The sequence below is a fragment of the Balaenoptera musculus genome, chromosome 9, assembly GCF_009873245.2.
Source record: "Balaenoptera musculus isolate JJ_BM4_2016_0621 chromosome 9, mBalMus1.pri.v3, whole genome shotgun sequence".
In the NCBI taxonomy this organism is placed as follows: Eukaryota; Metazoa; Chordata; class Mammalia; order Artiodactyla; family Balaenopteridae; genus Balaenoptera; species Balaenoptera musculus.
In genome coordinates, this window is record NC_045793.1 from 71,849,942 (window position 1) to 71,869,201 (window position 19,260).

The following is a 19,260-nucleotide window of genomic DNA, read 5'->3' on the forward strand; positions in this document are numbered from 1 at the left end:
TGCAATGAAAGTTAGTGATAACAATGCTCAACTCTGTACTATCTGAAAGAAGTGACTGTGTCTTAAGACATACCTGAAACGTTTCACTAAGTCGGCTACTTGCTCAGGTGAGGTCATCCAGTCAACATGGTCAACTATTTTTCTGAAAGCAAAGAAATTCAAATGAGTAAGGTCAAGATTTTAGAAGGTGAATAAAATAAAGAAACATTACTTCCATGAGAGTAGACAACTAATTTGTATGAAGATTATCTCTGAGAGCAATAGTCTGCTCTAATGATCTTCAAAGACCCAGAGAAGGAAATTCCCCTACAAAGGTTGAGCAATCTACTTCCAGAAGTAAAACTTCAAAAAGCTAAGTAAGATCAGCTCTAAGTAGTTTAAGAAAAAAGTGGTACCTATTAATAGTATCACCATATGTGGCTCTAATAAGCTGCTGAAGTAGGTTTTTGATATTCCTTCGCAACCACTGATTTCTCTCTTTTAAGTCGAATACTTCATCCATGAGAAGCAGCATTACCCTAAGTGGAATATTGTCATCCACCTGACAAAATATGGGAAGAAATAAGGATACGTTATTTGAGTTACCTATCTACTAATAAATGGCTACATTTTCCCGCTTTTACCAAATGACTGTTACTATTTACAGGTTGGAGAACAAATTATACTATAGCCTTGTAACCAACATTTCATTATATTTAGAAAAATATTTTTAACAGCCATTTTGGACAGAATACAGGAATTTTACAACTCTACAATGATGAGTAAAATTCCAAGGCTGTAGTGAAAAAACTTCTCAAACTGGATTCATGATGGTCTTAGGAAAAGATGATTGGGATCTTGCAGTAGAGTCTGTATTAGTTTATAAGGCAACGGTTAGCCCTTTGCCTATTCTCTGGGGCATCTTTTTCAAATGAACAAAATATTCTCAACATTTCTCTTTATTTAATAGAACAAAATACAATCTACACAGAGCAATCTGTTTTGCTCGGTTACTGGGTTTGTATGTATATAGGTATTTTTCATGAAAAAGAAGTGAAATAAAATCCAGCTAACATTACAAAAGGCAACTAGATTACTACAATTTCCTTTTATTTTTTAAGAAGTAAAAATTTGTACACTTTCATCATGGGAATATTCAATTAATGATATAAAAAGTAAAGAAAGACAACTAGAATGCTTTGATGCCCAAATATATCAATATATATAAAACAAAAAATAGGTGCAGGTTTAGAACTGCAACAAAACTCCATAATTGCCAGTAATTTTGTAATTCTTTCATCACTAAGACAGTCTTTCCAATTATTTCCTCATCAATGTTATAATTTAAATATTTAAATTTTTTCATGAGAAAACAGCATGAGTCATACATTTTTCACTGTGTTGTAAACATTTTCTTAGCGTACCTTCTCTTTCACATATTTTTCAATAGCTTAACCACTTTGGAGGCAAAAATCACTACGGCTCTATTCTCTGATCAAGTATAGTCATGAGTCTGATGCCACATGACAATTCTAATAAACAGTTAAATTGTAAAAACCCTTAACAAAAGGTATAATGTTATGGATATTACAACAGTACAATGCATAATAAACATTCTAAAATATTCTTGAAAAAACAAAAATATTATCTTTAAGTCAGTTTATTATAAAGAAATTCAATGAGAAACTGAAGAGAGATAATTATAACTTTAAAATAACTCTGCCTAATAGAATAGAATATAAAGTCCAGACCCAAATATATAAAATAAAAAGATTTGTGACAAGGGAGAAACATACACTGGGAAAAGAGGGCCTTCTCAGTAAATGGTGCTTAGGTCAATTGGACCCCTACCTCATTCCACACACAACAATCGATCCTAGATGAATGGCAAATCTAAGTTTTGGCACGGTAAACAAAAACAAGTTTTAAAGAAAATCATAGGAGAACATCTTTGTGACCTTGCAGTAGGCACAGATTATACACAGAGCATAAAAGCACACAAAGTAGAAGATATTCACAATACATGAATACTTATATCTGACAAAGAAACAATATTCAGATTATACAATGCGCTCTTACTAATCAAAGACAAAGACAGCCAAGCCAACAGAAAAAAAATGGAGGAAAGAGCTAGACATGTAAGACAGGACACCCAAATGGCCAATAAACTTATGAAAAGAGGTTCAACATTTTAACAGCCATCAGAGAAATGGAAATCCACATGAGATACAACAAAGAGAATGGCTAAAATTAAAAAGGCATAACATATTGAGTTTTGGCAGGCTGTGAACCACTGAAATTCTCATGCATTGCTGATGGCAGTGGAAGCGGCACACACACTTCGGAAAACTATTTGACAGTATCTATTAAAATTGAATTTTTGCATAACCTCTGACCAAGCAATTCCATTCCTGGGTACAGAAAGAAATATGTACTTATTTATTTAATCAAAAGACAAGTACCATAATGTTCATAGGAGTACAGTTCGTAATATAGCAAATAAATTGTACTATATTTACAAAATGTAATTGTACTATAATTACAAAATTGTACTATAAGGCCACAAAAATGAAGAAACCACAATCACATGAAACAAACATGGAAGATTATCACAATGTTGAGCAAAAAATGTCAGACTTAAAGGAGTACATACCTCACAGTTTCATTTATATAAAGTATAAATGCAGGGTAGAAGTCAGGATAGTGATTATCCTTGGCAGGGGAGAGGATAGTGACAGGAAGAGAGCATTAGGGGCTTTCTGGGGTACTGGCAATGTTCTGTTTCTTGTTTATAGTGTTGATTACATGGATATGTTCAGTTTGTAAGAATTCATCAAACAATGTTTACAATATATGTACATTAATGACAGATATACATATTATACTTTATTAAAAAGATAAAAAGATCTGCCAAGCGTGATATGAATTTCAACTGAATGCTACCAAAATAAAATTAACTCACAGTATCATCAAGTTGAGCTGAAACTCGACAATGTTCAGGATCTGAATCAGTCTTCGGAATTAAAGGAGGAACCTAATATTTAAAAAAACAAAAAACAAAAAACAAAGTAAACACACTAAAGCAGAAAATGAAAGAACACAATACAATAAACCAAAATGAGTATCAAATATAATGAACAGCATTTGATTTGATTTTGGGGACAATATATAAACAAAATTTACATAGCATTAACAAAGTATTAACAATCTACAGTTAGAAACCCAATATAAAAGGGTAATTATTTCATTACCAACAGATTTTCTTTCCTTTAAAAAAGGATTCATTTTGAGTTGGATGGAGATATTACTCAAACTCCCATACTTTTTAGAATTTAAAGCTAAGTAAGATTAAATGATTTAAAGACCAAAAATTAGTAGCACAGTCGGGGAATAGAACTCCAATCTTTTTTCTTTTACCATAAAGAGCCTGACAGTATGCTAATAGGCCTAAAGGAACTAATTAACTGACTGTTATATAATGTAAGTTATGGGGGAAAAGGACACAAAGACCAGTGCTAGTTGATAACCATTTCTCAGCACAGGAAGGACCATCAAGATCACCTATTATAACCCCTTCACATTACTGGTGAGGAAAAAGAAGCCTGGAAAAGTTCAGTGACTTTTGTACGAAGTCGTATGGGTAGCTATCAGCAGAAGCGGCACAAGACAACCCTCACTTCAGTGTCAGTGTACTTGCCCATGATTAGAAATTCAGATGAAACATCAGAAAATGTATGAGAATCAATAGAAAAGTATGATTTACACACACTATATTTTAGGAGTTGCCTCTTAGAATAAAGAAATTCTATCAGTGTTTATATATATGTCCTCTTCATTGAAACATTCTAATAGTTACACGATTTAATAGTCTTGATATAACCATTAAACAACTAGGGTCAAAATTATTTAAAAAATGTAAATTAGGAAGCAAAAACTACTTGGTCAACTACCTATTCTGCTAGCGTAATGAAAAAGCTTCCCAGGAAACTCTTCTATGCCTCTCACAGGTATATACACAGGTAAGATATGGCTGCAGAGATTGATGATGTTGAAAGACTTTTCCTCTCTTTGATCTCGTGAACCTTGATCGTGTGACTCGGGAGAAATTAGACTATGTTTGCTGATGAATACTAGTAAAACTAATTTACACAACAGCACATACCTGTTTTGTTATAAGTTTAATGACATTATAGAATAAACATGGCTAAATAGAATAAAACAGTACAAAGAATGTTAACTACACTAATTTTAAATATGTGCTTTACATGGATTTTAAAATTCTACTGTAGCAGAGACTCAGGAGTGACTGGATTTTACAGTATCCATTTTTGATAAGAATTCATTCTCTATAGTTTTTTAATTCTTTATGAGACTATGTGTTTATAGGGCTTTGGACTTATAAAGGAAAATAAGGTAAATCTAAGCAGGAGCTCAGTAAATCTTAGTTGACCTGAAAATAGTTTCCTTTAGGCATTACTGAAAACATCTTACCTTGAAAAATGATTGCCTTATGTCTTGACCTAATCTTTCTGACATTTTGCCCATGTTGTCTGACATTTTAGTCATTCCCTCTGCCAAGCTATCAGGAAGGGATTTAACTGCATTTGAAACATTCCTCATGGAATTTCGAAGCGGATTTACAAAAGTGTCCATCTAAAGGGGAAAAGATATTATATCATGACTTCACTGTATCAGATCTGTTATTCAACTGAGCACGGAAAATACAGGTGCAACACATGAAAGATGTAATAAATTTCCAGTCTATAATATCTCATTGCATTTTAAAAGGATAACTGTTGTCTTCAGTGTGTCTTTAAAATGTATTTTCAGACACAAATATATAATAAAATTTTAGAGTGATATGGTTATTGGTAGAAAATGAATATAAACCTTGGGTTGCCTTCTTATTAAGAAAAACTCTGAAAACATAAGAATTTTTCCAAAATAGAAATTGATGCAAGTATAAACAGCTACAACATACTTCCGCCACAAATTCAAGGCAACAATGACATAAATATTCTGAGGTGATATTAAAAAGCAAACAAGCAGATAAAATAAACAGCTCAAATAACTAACAAGTAAGATTTATTTTTTAAAAAAATAATTTTAAGGATATGTTACATGCTCAATTAGAATATATGGAAGGAATCTGGAATCTATTAGGAAGAAGAAAAGAAGCTGCAAATCAGACATGTAAGCCATACTTTATTAAGGGAGAATAGAAAAACGATAAAGAAAATATGATAAGAGATATAAAAAGAAATGATCTCAGAGGGATAGGAAGCTTTAAAATTGACATTCTGAGAGGAGCTTCAAGATGGCAGAAGAGTAAGACGTGGAGATCACCTTCCTCTCCACAAATACATCAGAAATACATCTACATGTGGAACAGCTCCTACAGAACACCTACTGAACGCTGGCATAAGACCTCAGACGTCCCAAAAGGCAAGAAACTCCCCACATACCTGGGTAGCGCAAAATAAAAAAGAAAAGACAGAGACAAAAGAATAGGTATGGGACCCGCACCAGTGGGAGGGAGCTGTGAAGGAGGAAAGGTTTCCACACACTAGGAAGCCCCTTTGCGGGCGGAGACGGCGGGTGGCAGAGGGGGGAAGCTTCAGAGCCACGGAGGAGAGCGCAGCCACAGGGGTGCAGAGGGCAAAGCGAAGAGATTCCCGCACAGAGGATTGGTGCCGACCAGCACTCACCAGCCCAAGAGGCTCGTCTGCTCACCCGCCGGGGCGGGCGGGGGCTGGGAGCTGAGGCTCGGGCTTCGGTCGGATTGCAGGGAGAGGACTGGGGTTGGCGGCGTGAACACAGCCTGAAGGGGTTAGTGCACCACAGCTAGCCGGAGGGAGTCCGGAAAAGGTCTGGAGCTGCCGAAGAGGCAAGAGACTTTTCTTGCCTCTTTGTTTCCTGGTGCGTGAGGAGAGGGGATTAAGAGAGCCACTTAAAGGAGCTCCAGAGATGGGCGCGAGCCACGGCTATCAGCGCGGACCCCAGAGACGGGCATGAGACGCTAAGGCTGCGGCTGCAGCCACCAAGAAGCCTGTGTGCAAGCACACGTCACTATCCACACCGCCGCTCCCGGGAGCCTGTGCAACCCACCACTGCCAGGGTCCCGTGATCCAGGGACAACTTCCCCGGGAGAACACACTGTGCACCTCAGGCTGGTGCAACGTCATCCCGGCCTCAGACACCTCTGGGACAACATTAAACGCACCAACATTCGAATTATAGGGGTCCCAGAACAAGAAGAGAAAAAGAAAGGGACTGAGAAAATATTTGAAGAGATTATAGTTGAAAACTTCCCTAATATGGGAAAGGAAATAGTTAATCCAGACCAGGAAGCACAGAGAGTCCCATACAGGATAAATCCAAGGAGAAACACACCAAGACACATATTAATCAAACTGGCAAAAATTAAAGAAAAAGAAAAAATATTAAAAGCAGCAAGGGAAAAACAACAGATAACACACAAGGGAATCCCCATAAGGTTAACAGCTGATCTTTCAGCAGAAACTCTGCAAGCCAGAAGGGAGTGGCAGGACATATTTAAAGTGATGAAGGAGAAAAACCTACAACCAAGATTACTCTACCCAGCAAGGATCTCATTCAGATTTGACGGAGAAATTAAAATCTTTACAGACAAGCAAAAGCTAAGAGAATTCAGCACCACCAAACCAGCTTTACAACAAATGCTAAAGGAACTTCTCTAGGCAGGAAACACAAGAGAAGGAAAACACCTACAATAACAAACATAAAACAATTAAGAAAATGGTAATAGGAACATACATATCGATAATTACCTTAAATGTAAATGGATTAAATGGTCCAACCAAAACACACAGACTGGCTGAATGGATACAAAAACAAGACCCGTATATATGCTGTCTACAAGAGACCCACTTCAGACCTAGGGACACATACAGACTGAAAGTGAGGGGATGGAAAAAGATATTCCATGCAAATGGAAATCAAAGGAAAGCTGGAGTAGCAATTCTCATATCAGACAAAATAGACTTTAAAATAAAGACTATTACAAGAGACAAAGGACACTACATAATGATCAAGGGATCGATCCAAGAAGAAGGTATAACAATTATAAATATTTATGCACTCAACACAGGAGCACCTCAATACATACGGCAAATACTAACAGCCATAAAAGGGGAAATCGACAGTAACACAATCATAGTAGGGTACTTTTACACCCCACTTTCAACAATGGACAGATCATCCAAAATGAAAATAATTAAGAAAACACAAGCTTTAAACGATACATTAAAAAAATGGACTTAATTGATATTTATAGGACATTCCATCCCAAAACAACATAATACACATTTTCTCAAGTGCTCAGGGAACATCTCCAGGATAGATCATATCTTGGGTCACAAATCAAGTCTTGGTAAATTTAAGAAAACTGAAATCATATCAAGTATCTCTTCTGACCACAACGCTATGAGACTAGATATCAATTACAAGAAAAAATCTGTAAAAAAATTACAAACACATGGAGGCTAAACAATACACTACTTAATAACAAAGAGATCACTGAAGAAATCAAAGAGGAAATCAAAAAATACCTAGAAACAAATGACAATGAAAACACGATGACCCAAAACCTTTGGGATGCAGCATAAGCAGTTCTAAGAGGGAAGTTTATACCAATACAATCCTACCTTAAGAAACAAGAAACATCTCAAATAAACAACGTAACCTTACACCTAAAGCAATTAGAGAAAGAAGAACAAAAACCCCAAGTTAGCAGAAGGAAAGAAATCATAAAGATCAGATCAGAAATAAATCAAAAACAAATGAAGGAAACGATAGCAAAGATCAATAAAACTAAAAGCTAGTTCTTTGAGAAGATAACACAATTGATAAGTCATTAGCCAGACTCATCAGAAAAAGAGGGAGAAGACTCAATCAATAGAATTAGAAATGAAAAAGGAGAAGTAACAACTGACACTGCAGAAATACAAAGGATCATGAGAGATTACTACAAGCAACTCTATGCCAATAAAATGGACAACCTGGAAGAAATGGACAAATTCTTGAAATGCACAACCTGCCGAGACTCAAGCAGGAAGAAGTAGAAAATATGAACAGACCAAACACAAGCACTGAAATAGAAACTGTGATTAAAAATCTTCCAACAAACAAAACCCCAGGACCAGATGGCTTCACAGGTGAATTCTATCAAACATTTAGAGAAGACCTAACACCTATCCTTCTCAAAGTCTTCCAAAATATACCAGAGGGAGGAACACTCCCAAACTCATTCTACGAGGCCAACATCACCCTGATAGAAAACCAGACAAAGATGTCACAAAGAAAGAAAACTACAGATCAATATCACTGATGAACATAGAAGCAAAACTCCTCAACAAAATACTAGCAAACAGAATCCAATAGCACATTAAAAGGATCATACACCATGATCAAGTGGGGTTTATCCCAGGAACGCAAGGATTCTTCAATATACGCAAATCAATCAATGTGATACACCATATTAACAAACTGAAGGAGAAAACGATATGATCATCTCAATCGATGCAGAGAAAGCTTTTGACAAAATTCAACACCCATTTATGATAAAAACCCTGCAGAAAGTAGGAATAGAGGGAACTTTCCTGAACATAACAAAGGCCATATATGACAAACCCACAGCCAACATCGTTCTCAACGGTGAAAAACTGAAACCATTTCCTCTAAGATCAGGAAAAAGAAAGGTTGCCCACTCTCACCACTATTATTCAACATAGTTTTGGAAGTTTTAGCCACAGCAAACAGAGAAGAAAAAGAAATAAAAGGAATCCAAATTAGAAAAGAAGAAGTAAAGCTGTCACTGTTTTCAGACGACATGATACTATACACAGAGAATCCTAAAGATGCTACTAGAAAACTACTAGAGCCAATCAATGAATTTGGTAAAGTAGCAGGATACAAAATTAATGCACAGAAATCTCTTGCATTCCTATACACTAATGATGAAAATTCTGAAAGGGAAATAAAGAAAACACTCCCATTTACCACTGCAACAAAAAGAATAAAATAACTAGGAATAAACCTAGCTAAGGAGACAAAAGACCTGTATGCAGAAAATTATAAGACACTGATGAAAGAAATTAAAGATGATACAAATAGAAGGAGAGATATACCATGTTCTTGGATTGGAAGAATCAACATTGTGAAAATGACTCTACTACCCAAAGCAATCTACAGATTCAACGCAATCCCTATCAAACTACCACTGGCATTTTTCACAGAACTAGAACAAAAAATTTCACAATTTGTATGGAAACACAAAAGACCCCGAATAGCCAAAGCAATCTTGAGAAAGAAAAACAGAGCTGGAGGAATCAGGCTCCTGGACTTCAGACTATACTACAAAGCTACAGTAATCAACACAGTATGGTACTGGCACACAAAACAGAAATATAGAGCAATGGAACAGGATAGAAAGCCCAGAGATAAACCCACACACATATGGTCACCTTATCTTTAATAAAGGAGGGAAGAATATACAGTGGAGAAAAGACAGCCTCTTCAATAAGTGCTGCTGGGAAAACTGGACAGGTACATGTAAAAGTATGAAATTAGAACACTCCCTAACACCATACACAAAAATAAACTCAAAATGGATTAAAGACCTAAATGTAAGGCCAGACACTATCAAACTCTTAGAGGAAAACATAGGCAGAACACTCTATGACGTAAATCACAGCAAGATCCTTTTTGACCCACCTCCTAGAGAAATGGAAATAAAAACAAAAATAAACAAATGGGACCTAATGAAACTTAAAGGTTTTGCACAGCAAAGGAAACCATAAACAAGACGAAAAGACAATCCTCAGAATGGGAGAAAATACTTACAAATGAAGCAACTGACAAAGGATTAATCTCCAAAATTTACAAGCAGCTCATGCAGCTCAATATCAAAAAAAAACAAACAACCCAATCCAAAAATGGGCAGAAGACCTAAATAGACATTTCTCCAAAGAAGATATACAGATTGCCAACAAACACATGAAAGGATGCTCAACATCATTAATCATTAAAGAAATGCAAATCAAAACTACAATGAGATATCATCTCACACTGGTCAGAATGGCCATCATCAAAAAATCTACAAACAATAAATGCTGGCGAGGGTGTGGAGAAAAGGGAACCCTCTTGCACTGTTGGTGGGAATGTAAATTGATACAGCCACTATGGAGAACAGTATGGAGGTTCCTTAAAAAACTACAAATAGAACTACCATACAACCCAGCAATCCCACTACTGGGCATATACCCTGAGAAAACCGTAAATCAAAAAGAGTCATGTACCAAAATGTTCACTGCAGCTCTATTTACAATAGCCAGGACAGAGAAGCAACCTAAGTGTCCATCAACAGATGAATGGATAAAGAAGATGTGGCACATATATACAATGGAATATTACTCAGCCATAAAAAGAAACGAAACTGAGTTATTTGTAGTGAGGTGGATGGACCTAGAGTCTGTCATACAGAGTGAAGTAAGTCAGAAAGAGAAAAACAAATACCGTATGCTAACACATATATATGGAATCTAAGAAAAAAAAAAAAAACAAGTTCATGAAGAACCTAGGGGCAAGATGGGAATAAAAACACAGACCTACTAGAGAATGGACTTGAAGATATGGGGATGGGGATGTGGAAGGGTAAGCTGTGACAAAGTGAGAGAGTGGCATGGACATATATACACTACCAAAGGTAAAATAGATAGCTAGTGGGAAGCAGCCGCATAGCACAGGGAGATCAGCTCCGTGCTCTGTGACCACCTAGAGGGGTGGGATAGGGAGGGTGGGAGGGAGGGAGACGCAAGAGGGAAGAGATATGGGAACATATGTATATGTATAACTGATTCACTCTTTTATAAAGCAGAAACTAACACACCATTATAAAGCAGTTATACTCCAATAAAGGTGTTAAAAAAATAAATAAATAAAATAAAATAAAATTGACCTTCTGACTGTACAAATGTCAGATAATTTCAATTAAGAGAGCCATCTAAAGAAACCAAAGTAGATGCATATGGATCTCTCTGAGATTTTTAACAGACTAAAACAAACAAAACAAATGAAAGAAAGAGAAAGGAAGGGAGGGAGGAGAGAAAAGAAAAAGGGGACACAAAAACCAAAGTCAAACAAAACTGTAAGACTATTTTCCAGAAAGTATTGAATCTCATAAAAACTACCACAGAAATGAGTTATGTTCTATGCAAAAAGAGAAAAAATAAAAGCAATAAGAGCAAAAAAATGGAACCCCACTGCTTAAGGAACACAATGTTAACAGACGATATCAAGAAGATAAAGTTCTTTAATATGCTTTCATGGTTTCCAACAAGAAAAACTAGAGAAGGTGAAATAGGTACTGCAATAAACAATAACAACGAAGAGTGTATTTCAAGATAACTGTAAAAGTTTTAGTAATTCCTTGGGTTAAGCAGAGCCAACAGTCTTATAGATATGCTTGCTGGAATATACAATGTTTAGGAGGGACACTGTCACAGTACAACAAATTCAAAGTAGAACCAAAGGACAGAAATGAAGAAGAAGGGCTTGAAAATCACTACCACTGGTGAAGAGAGATACAGAGATTAAAGAGGGTAAAGAAGATGAAGTTAACTCTCTTGTGTGTGCACACACTTGTGTGTAAAATTATATACATATATTTGGGTGTAAAATGATATATATGTGTGTGTGTAATTCTAATTCTATATACAGTAGTTCTCAGTTAACCATAACAGTGTGTTCAAATCAATCAGGACATTATTTCCAACACTGACATTACTGCCAAGTGTTTTTTTTAACCGTAGTAACTCTAAGTCATAAGAACACAAGTAGATTTCTTAAAAGAGGTAAACATGAGAATACGACACTTAAAATGTACAACTTGAGGGAAAACTGCCACCATTCTACTAACTTTTAATGTTCACAGATGAGGTAGAATTTCAGAAGCATAAAAGGCATGAATTTCACTTTAATCATAACCTACATTAAAAATTGTTTGAACACTGTCAAAAATATTTTAGAATTTTATATATCTTACACTTCGCAGTAGAAACATAGGTTCAACTAACATAACCTTAAGTTGGTTAAATGAATACAACCTCAAATGCTATCTAGGCATAGGGCTAACTACCACTGATACTCTTTCAAAATAAGATAACTTAAATCTGTGTCATGAATTAGGTAACTGAAAATAGTTGCCTATGCACCAGCCCCAGACCTACAGAATCCATTTCTTTTTCTTTCCTTTTCTTTCTTCCATGTTTTTTTTCCTCCAATTTCTGAGGGCAAAGCTTAATCATCTGTGTTGAGGGTGGGGAGTGGGGGAACCAAGGGGCGTGGAGAAACCTCCACACGTGATTATGATGCTCAACCCTGAAGCAGCAGAATTTAGAAGCATAAAAGCAGCCCATCACAATATGATAATGTTTCCAGAATCAGAATTCGTCTTAAAACAGATGTTTAAAGCAAAAAAAAAAAAAAAAAAAAGAAAGAAAATTGCAAATTACCAGGCAGAAGAGTAAATTATGGATTGCCAGCAAAAGTGTACACTTAGCCTGACATACATAGATGTTGTCTATTCATTCAATTATCACCTCAGTTGAGTTATCTGTATTGGTAAAAACACGAACAAAGGAATTTTAACTTAAATTTATGTCCCTATCTACAGCTTAAAACTGCCATCACACCATGATACAAAACTGGATAGAAAGATAGTGTGTACATGGAGGAAGACTGCTTGTCAATTACTTCTTCTAGGAATTGGCCCATATATTTTGCAAAGCTAGACAAATTAACACAAAGTTAATGTGTTGTAAAGTATTATTTCTCAACCTGAGTAGTAGGTGATTTTCTCTAACAGCTATTTAGTTTCCAGTGAAATATAATTAAGGAAAATATTAAACTACAATTTAGCCAAAAAGGAAATGTAGCTGAAAACTCCTAATTCTTGATATGCATGAAAATTCTGACAATCTAAAAGAGGTCAATATGAACTTGGTAATTATCAATATGATTTATGAAAAATGTATGTTACTGTGGATTTCCAGAAATGATTGAGAAGGATTTTTAGACTCTAATGTGTATATATGTACGTATGTGTGTGTGTGTGTATATATATATACACACACACACACACACACATACACACTGGGTTGGCCAAAAAGTTCCTTCAGTTTCTAAGTAAAAATAAAAGCCGTATTTTTCATTTTCACCAAGAACTTTATTGAACAACGTATTCACCCTTTTGTTCCACTACCTTCTGCCATTTTTCAGGCAACTTCATAATTCCATCCTCCCAAAACTTTTTATCTTTTTGAGCAAAGAACTGTTCCAGGTGCCTTTTACAGTCTTCCAAGGAATTGAAATTTTTTCCATTAAGAGAATTTTGTAAAGATCTAAGTAAATGGAAATCTGAAGGGGCTGATGAATCAGAACTTCCCAGCCAAGCCGTAACAGTTTTTGCCTGGTCATCAAAGAAACATGCGGTCTTGCGTTATCCTCATGGAAGATTATGCATTCTCTGTTGACTAATTCCGGATGCTTTTTGTCAAATGCTGCTTTCAGGTGGTCTAACTGGGAGCAGTACTTGTTAGAATTAATTGGTTTTCTGGAAGGAGCTCCTAATAAGAGGACTCCTTTCCAATCCCTCCATATACACAACATCACCTTCTTTGGATGAAAACCGGCCTTTAGTTGGTTGGTGGTGGTTCATTTCGCTTGCCCCACCATCTCTTCCATTCCACATTATTGTACAGTATCCACTTTTCATTGCCCATCACAATTTGTTTTAAAAACGGAACGTTTTCGTTGAGTTCAAGTAGAGAATCGCACACAGAAATATGGTCAAGAGGGTTTCTTTCTCTTAACTTATGTGGAACCCAAACATCAAAGCAATTAACATAACCAAGCTGGTGCAAATGATTTTCAGTGCTTGATTTGGATATTTTGAGTGTGCTGGGTATCTCCCACATGGTATGACGTCGATTGCTCTCAATTAATGTCTCCATTTGATAGCTATCAACTTCAATTGCTCTAACCGACCGTGGAGCATCGTCCAGCGAGAAATCTCCAGAACGTAACTTCGCAAACCACTTTTGACCCATTTAGTCACAGCACTTTCTCCATACACTGCAAAAATCTTTATTTGCGTTTCAGTTGTGTTTTTACCTTTCTTGAAATAATAAAGCATAATATGCGAAAAGTATTGCTTTTTTTCTTCCATCTTCAATATTATAACGGCTACACAAAAATTTACCAATTTTGATAAGTTTTTTTTTTTAATGCACGCTGATATGACAGTTGTCACAATACAATCTAACAAAATTGTTCTGAATGAAGTTAAAGACAACTAAGCACTACTAGAGCCGTCTTATGGAAAAAACAAACGAACTTTTTGGCCTACCCATTACATATATACATGCACAACTGTTGGTTGGTAAAAAAGACACTGTCTACATTTAATATAATGCTTCTTTTATCTCAAAAAGCTCTTATCAATTTATTGGTTTATCTTAAAATTGATGCAACCTTAAGAGAGAAAATAAGGTAAACATAAAAAAGATGGAATATTAAAATGCATCTCTATTGACAATAAAGCCATTTAGAGTTGGAATTTAAACTCAATCACGAAATACAAAGATAAGGCCACCATATTTTTTACCTACCATTATAAGGTACATAACCTGGAATTTCTCATTAAAATAAAACATTCCACTTAGAAATGTTAGCATTCACTTGGATGTTAAACCGTAGTATCCTTGAGTATGCTTATAGTTGTTAATCTTACTTACTTTGTACCAATTCCTTAATCTTTTTTAAGCAAGTTAGCCTTTTTAGAAGGAACGAGTTGTGGGGAAGTCTTTTACTTCTAATTTTCATTTTGAAATAATTTTAGACTTTTAAAAACTTGCAAAAATAATACACAGAATTCCTACTTCCAGCTTCCCCAACTGCTGCTACAGCTCCTGCTACTATTGTTACTACTTCTAAGAGCAAACTTTTATTCAGACAGGCACTGTAATACACAGATTATCTCATTTGATTCATACATGCTCTAAACTGAGGATTAACACTTTCAATCTTTAGAAAATTAAAGGCCCAGAAGGTTAAGTAACATTTTGCAGGACACAGCTAATAAGTGGCAGAACAGGAATTTGAACCAAAGGCTGCCTGATTCCAATGATTGTGTTCTCACCCAGTGAGCTATCTTGCCCAATTTGAGCAGTAAATCATTTATTGCCTTAAGCTAGCATCTTAATAGGTCTTGTGTCCCCAGAATTTTAAACAATAAATATTTCACTCAAAAGGCACAAATACTTTCAGGAACATATCCTATTTAACATTTTTCTTATCCTTACTCCAAATAAAAGACATTTCCTCCCAATAAGAAGTAGCTCCTTCTCAAGCTAACGAAAGCTTGTGACCTGTCTTAGGCCAACTTTCCTTACTGTATCATTTCAAAAGCTTTTTTTTTCTTGCAAGCTTTTGCTGGATTTTAATCAATATGTAAAGACAGGAGTTTATATTTATTAGATATACTTATCAATAGTAGGCTTAATAAAGCATAGAAGATAAACACGCCAAGGAGCATTTAATAAAGTTTTCTAGTTTTAAAACATACACACAAATACAAATTTATCTTCTTTTATTAAAAACAAAGTATGAAAACAGACCTATAAAGAAAACCAATGCAATGGTCTGCTTACCTTGCGAGCAAAATCCCCCTTCCCTTTACTATAGGCTTTGTTCTCAAGGAAATCATACACATAGTGAGCCAAAGCTGGGGATGCTTTCATCATTTCAGGAGTTAACAGTAACTAACAGGAAAAGAAAAGAGGTATCTTATATTGATAGGGTACTGGAAATTAACTATTATTTATAATTTCATCTGCTAGAAAGTTAAGAATGTATAGTAAAAATGTTATTTTTTTTTAAAAAATTTAACACATTTTTCTATCCTCCTATCTACCTGCCTATCTATCTATTTTGGCTGTGCCACGTGGCATGTGGGATCTTAGTTCCTTGACTAGGAATCGAACCCATACCCCCTGCAGTGGAATCACGGAGTCGTAACCACTAGATCGCCAGGGAATTCCCCCAAATGTTATTTTCTATTCCATTTTCAGGTTTTATAACTTATACTAAGAAGATCCACATCAGTAAACTGTTATGTTATTCCCATTCTAATTTTAAAGTTAACACTAATAGAAAGTACATAAAATAATTCAAAGTTTTTTAAGTATTATAAAGAAGGCCCAAAACAAAATATTGCTTTTACACTGTTAATGATACAGTCTAACATTCTAGCTTAATCTCTTCAATGAAAAATGTTTTGACATATTGAGATCATTACCTAAGAAGTAGACAGTATAGCCACAATTAAAATACACATTTATGGCCCCAGATTTGGAAAAAAGGTGTTTATTTTCTAAATTTTATAAATAACTGATACAGATTTTAATGCAACTGAAGTTAATACATTTTAAAAAATCAAAATGTTTGACAAGAGTCATATAAATGATTTCAGATATTTAGCCTTAAGCCAGAAGACAAAGGTGAGTAATAGCAGATGTATATGTTTTTCCTACCCTTTCAGTAAATTATAATGCCATGGAATTACAATTATGGTTATAAACAAACCCAATTAAACCTGTAAATGTTTGAGAGAGAGAAACTTTCCAAACAAAATATCAAGTACAGTATTAGCTAAGTTTCACTAAATATAATACTAAGACATGGTCGGCAAACTTTTCCTGTAAAGGTTCATATAATTATTATTTTAGGTTTTGTGATGCATGGAGTCTGCTGCAACTACTCAACTCTGCTGTAGTAGTGTAAAAGCAGTCATAGACAGCACTAAACTAAATGGGTGGCTGTGTTCTAATAATAAAATAAACTCTTAATAAAACAGGTGGCAGGCTACCCCTGTTCTAAAGAGAGAAGTGGGGAGCTAATAGATGAGAAAACTTTATAAATCATTCATTAGTATAAAAAACCATAAAGTGATACTATTAAAATCTGGCATTTGGGTACCCAGGTCTAAAACAAAGTTATTTCTGATAGTCCCAACGGCTTAGGCAGTACGTAACCTATGAGACACGTTTTATTATTCCATTATTCCAGAAGAGAAATCTACATGCTTAGCATGCTACACTTCAGAAAAGTCCCTTGGATCTATTCCTCTCTTGAATTATCCTGTAATTTTAGAAGCCTCAGACTCATTCTGGAGCATGGCAGGCAGCTATTCACTTTATCTGAGAATAAAAATCTATACAGAGGACTATATTTAATACCATGTAATAAGCCATATGGAAAAGAAAAAAAAATCTACTAGTTTTGGATACATCATGAAGAGCAACCATTTACTGAACTGGGAACATTTAACTGTCTACCATAAAATACCTAGACTTCCTAGACTTTACAGTAGTGTAGAATGGATATATGCCTGCCAGTGTGTGTGTATATTCATCCAAACCTGAAGAAGCAAAATTCCTAGCACTGAGTGTCCAGAAAACTTTTAAGTTAATAAACAGAGAAATAATATTTATAAATTACTGAGCAGATTGCATGTCATATCTCAGCACCTCAGAAGTGGCTGCTATCCCACTATTATAGTACAAACATTTGCTAATAAAGAAATCAGCTATATTTGTATATTATACTGAAATGAAAATCTACGAGTAATAATAAATATGAACTTACCTGCAAATATGCGTTTAGATCCTTTTTTCTCTTTTCTAAAAAATCTCTATCCATATTATTAAAAGTCTTTTTACCGGGAAGCTTTAATATGCTTGACAGATTTTCAAACTAGAAAACAAAATACATTCAGTAATCTTAGTTTTTTTACAAAAACAGAAAAGTATTTTCCAAGTGACAATTTCTCTACATATCAAAAGCATCTAGAACAGATTCTGTAATATATTAAGCCAAAACCAGAAAATATAAAATATTGTCCAAATATGTCCAAACCACAGTTCAAATGTTATTTATTATAAAGAAGTTATTTTCTAAGAATGACAAACATGGATAACTGATGAAGATATCCACATGGAGTTTCATTTTATACTCTCTCTGATATTAAGACTGTTCAAAATTTTCATAACAAAAGGTTTTAAAAAATATTTTGCTATTCAGTTGGCTAAAAAGAACTTATGATACAGTACTGAATACTCTTATTATTATTTGTAAATTATGTCTTTAATATTATTAAAATTAATAATAAACATAAAAAAATAGTTTGCTTAACAACCCTTTAACTTGTGAATAAAGTATTAGCCAATAAATTTTTAATAATCAAAGTTATGAGTTCCTGGTTTGTTAAAAAAAACTCAAAGAAATATTTTATATTGATGACTTCAAATCAGTTAATCACTGTAATAGCTAATTATTAAAGGAAGAAAAGGCAAATTTCAAAATATAGATTACAGCTATATCATAACTCTCTATATATAACCAGTACAACACATACTTCTTCTCCTACATGAAACTACATGAAAAATAAACTCATAGATAACTAAGAAAAAACAAATTAAAAGCTATCAAATATATATCTTATCTTTGTAAAGCCACAAACAAAAAGTGTACATACTTGAAATTTAGCATTTACAGATTCCACCTTCAAAAGTCCAGATATGTAGGAATCTACTGTGCCTTGATGAAGCACAGATTTTAACCATACTAGCTGCTAACAAAGTGGAAGAGCAAAGTCACTGAGCGAAGGATTGTGCTTGGCCAGCAATACCTAGTATCTAAAACTTCAATGAGCAGCCTCATTGCTTTTCCTTTGTGATACACATCCAGAAGTGCAACAAACTTTCTAAAACCATTCTTTGTTTAAAAACAACAATGCTTCTGTAAAGAAAACTCATTCCTGGTGCAGAGATTAAAGAAAAGAGGAAATGAAAAGGTGTAGGATAATTTTCATCCCGAAACTGGAAGATTCTGATAAATTATTAAATGGAATGGCAAATCAGATGGTCGCTTGGAGCTATAATGCGAACAAGTTCATTACATGTTAATGCATGAAACTTAAAAGCAGCTCTTTCGTCCTAGCCAAGGCGAAAAAAAGGGGGGGGGGGGGGGGGGAGGTCATTTACAGCAGTGGTCCCCAACCTTTTTGGCACCAGGGACCAGTTTCACAGAAGACAATTTTTCCACGGACCAGGGCGGGGCGGGTGGGGGTATAGTTCAGGCGGTAATGCGAGCAATGGGGAGCAGCAGATGAAGCTTCACTCC

General features: G+C 35.0%; 1 protein-coding gene across 6 annotated transcripts in view; it reads right to left on the minus strand.

Moving 5' to 3' along the window:
* The window catches only part of SNX13 (sorting nexin 13), a 143,883-nt gene that overhangs the window by 13,789 nt on the left and 110,834 nt on the right, over nucleotides 1-19,260 (minus strand). For all 6 annotated transcript variants that reach the window (XM_036863039.1, XM_036863038.1, XM_036863037.1 and 3 more), the window contains 6 exons: nucleotides 17,725-17,832; nucleotides 15,729-15,839; nucleotides 4,471-4,632; nucleotides 2,942-3,013; nucleotides 396-541; nucleotides 74-142 (listed from right to left, as the gene is read on the minus strand). In XM_036863039.1, coding sequence (XP_036718934.1) covers nucleotides 74-142; nucleotides 396-541; nucleotides 2,942-3,013; nucleotides 4,471-4,632; nucleotides 15,729-15,839; nucleotides 17,725-17,832 — 668 coding nt within the window. The remainder of the gene's footprint in view (nucleotides 1-73; nucleotides 143-395; nucleotides 542-2,941; nucleotides 3,014-4,470; nucleotides 4,633-15,728; nucleotides 15,840-17,724; nucleotides 17,833-19,260) is intronic.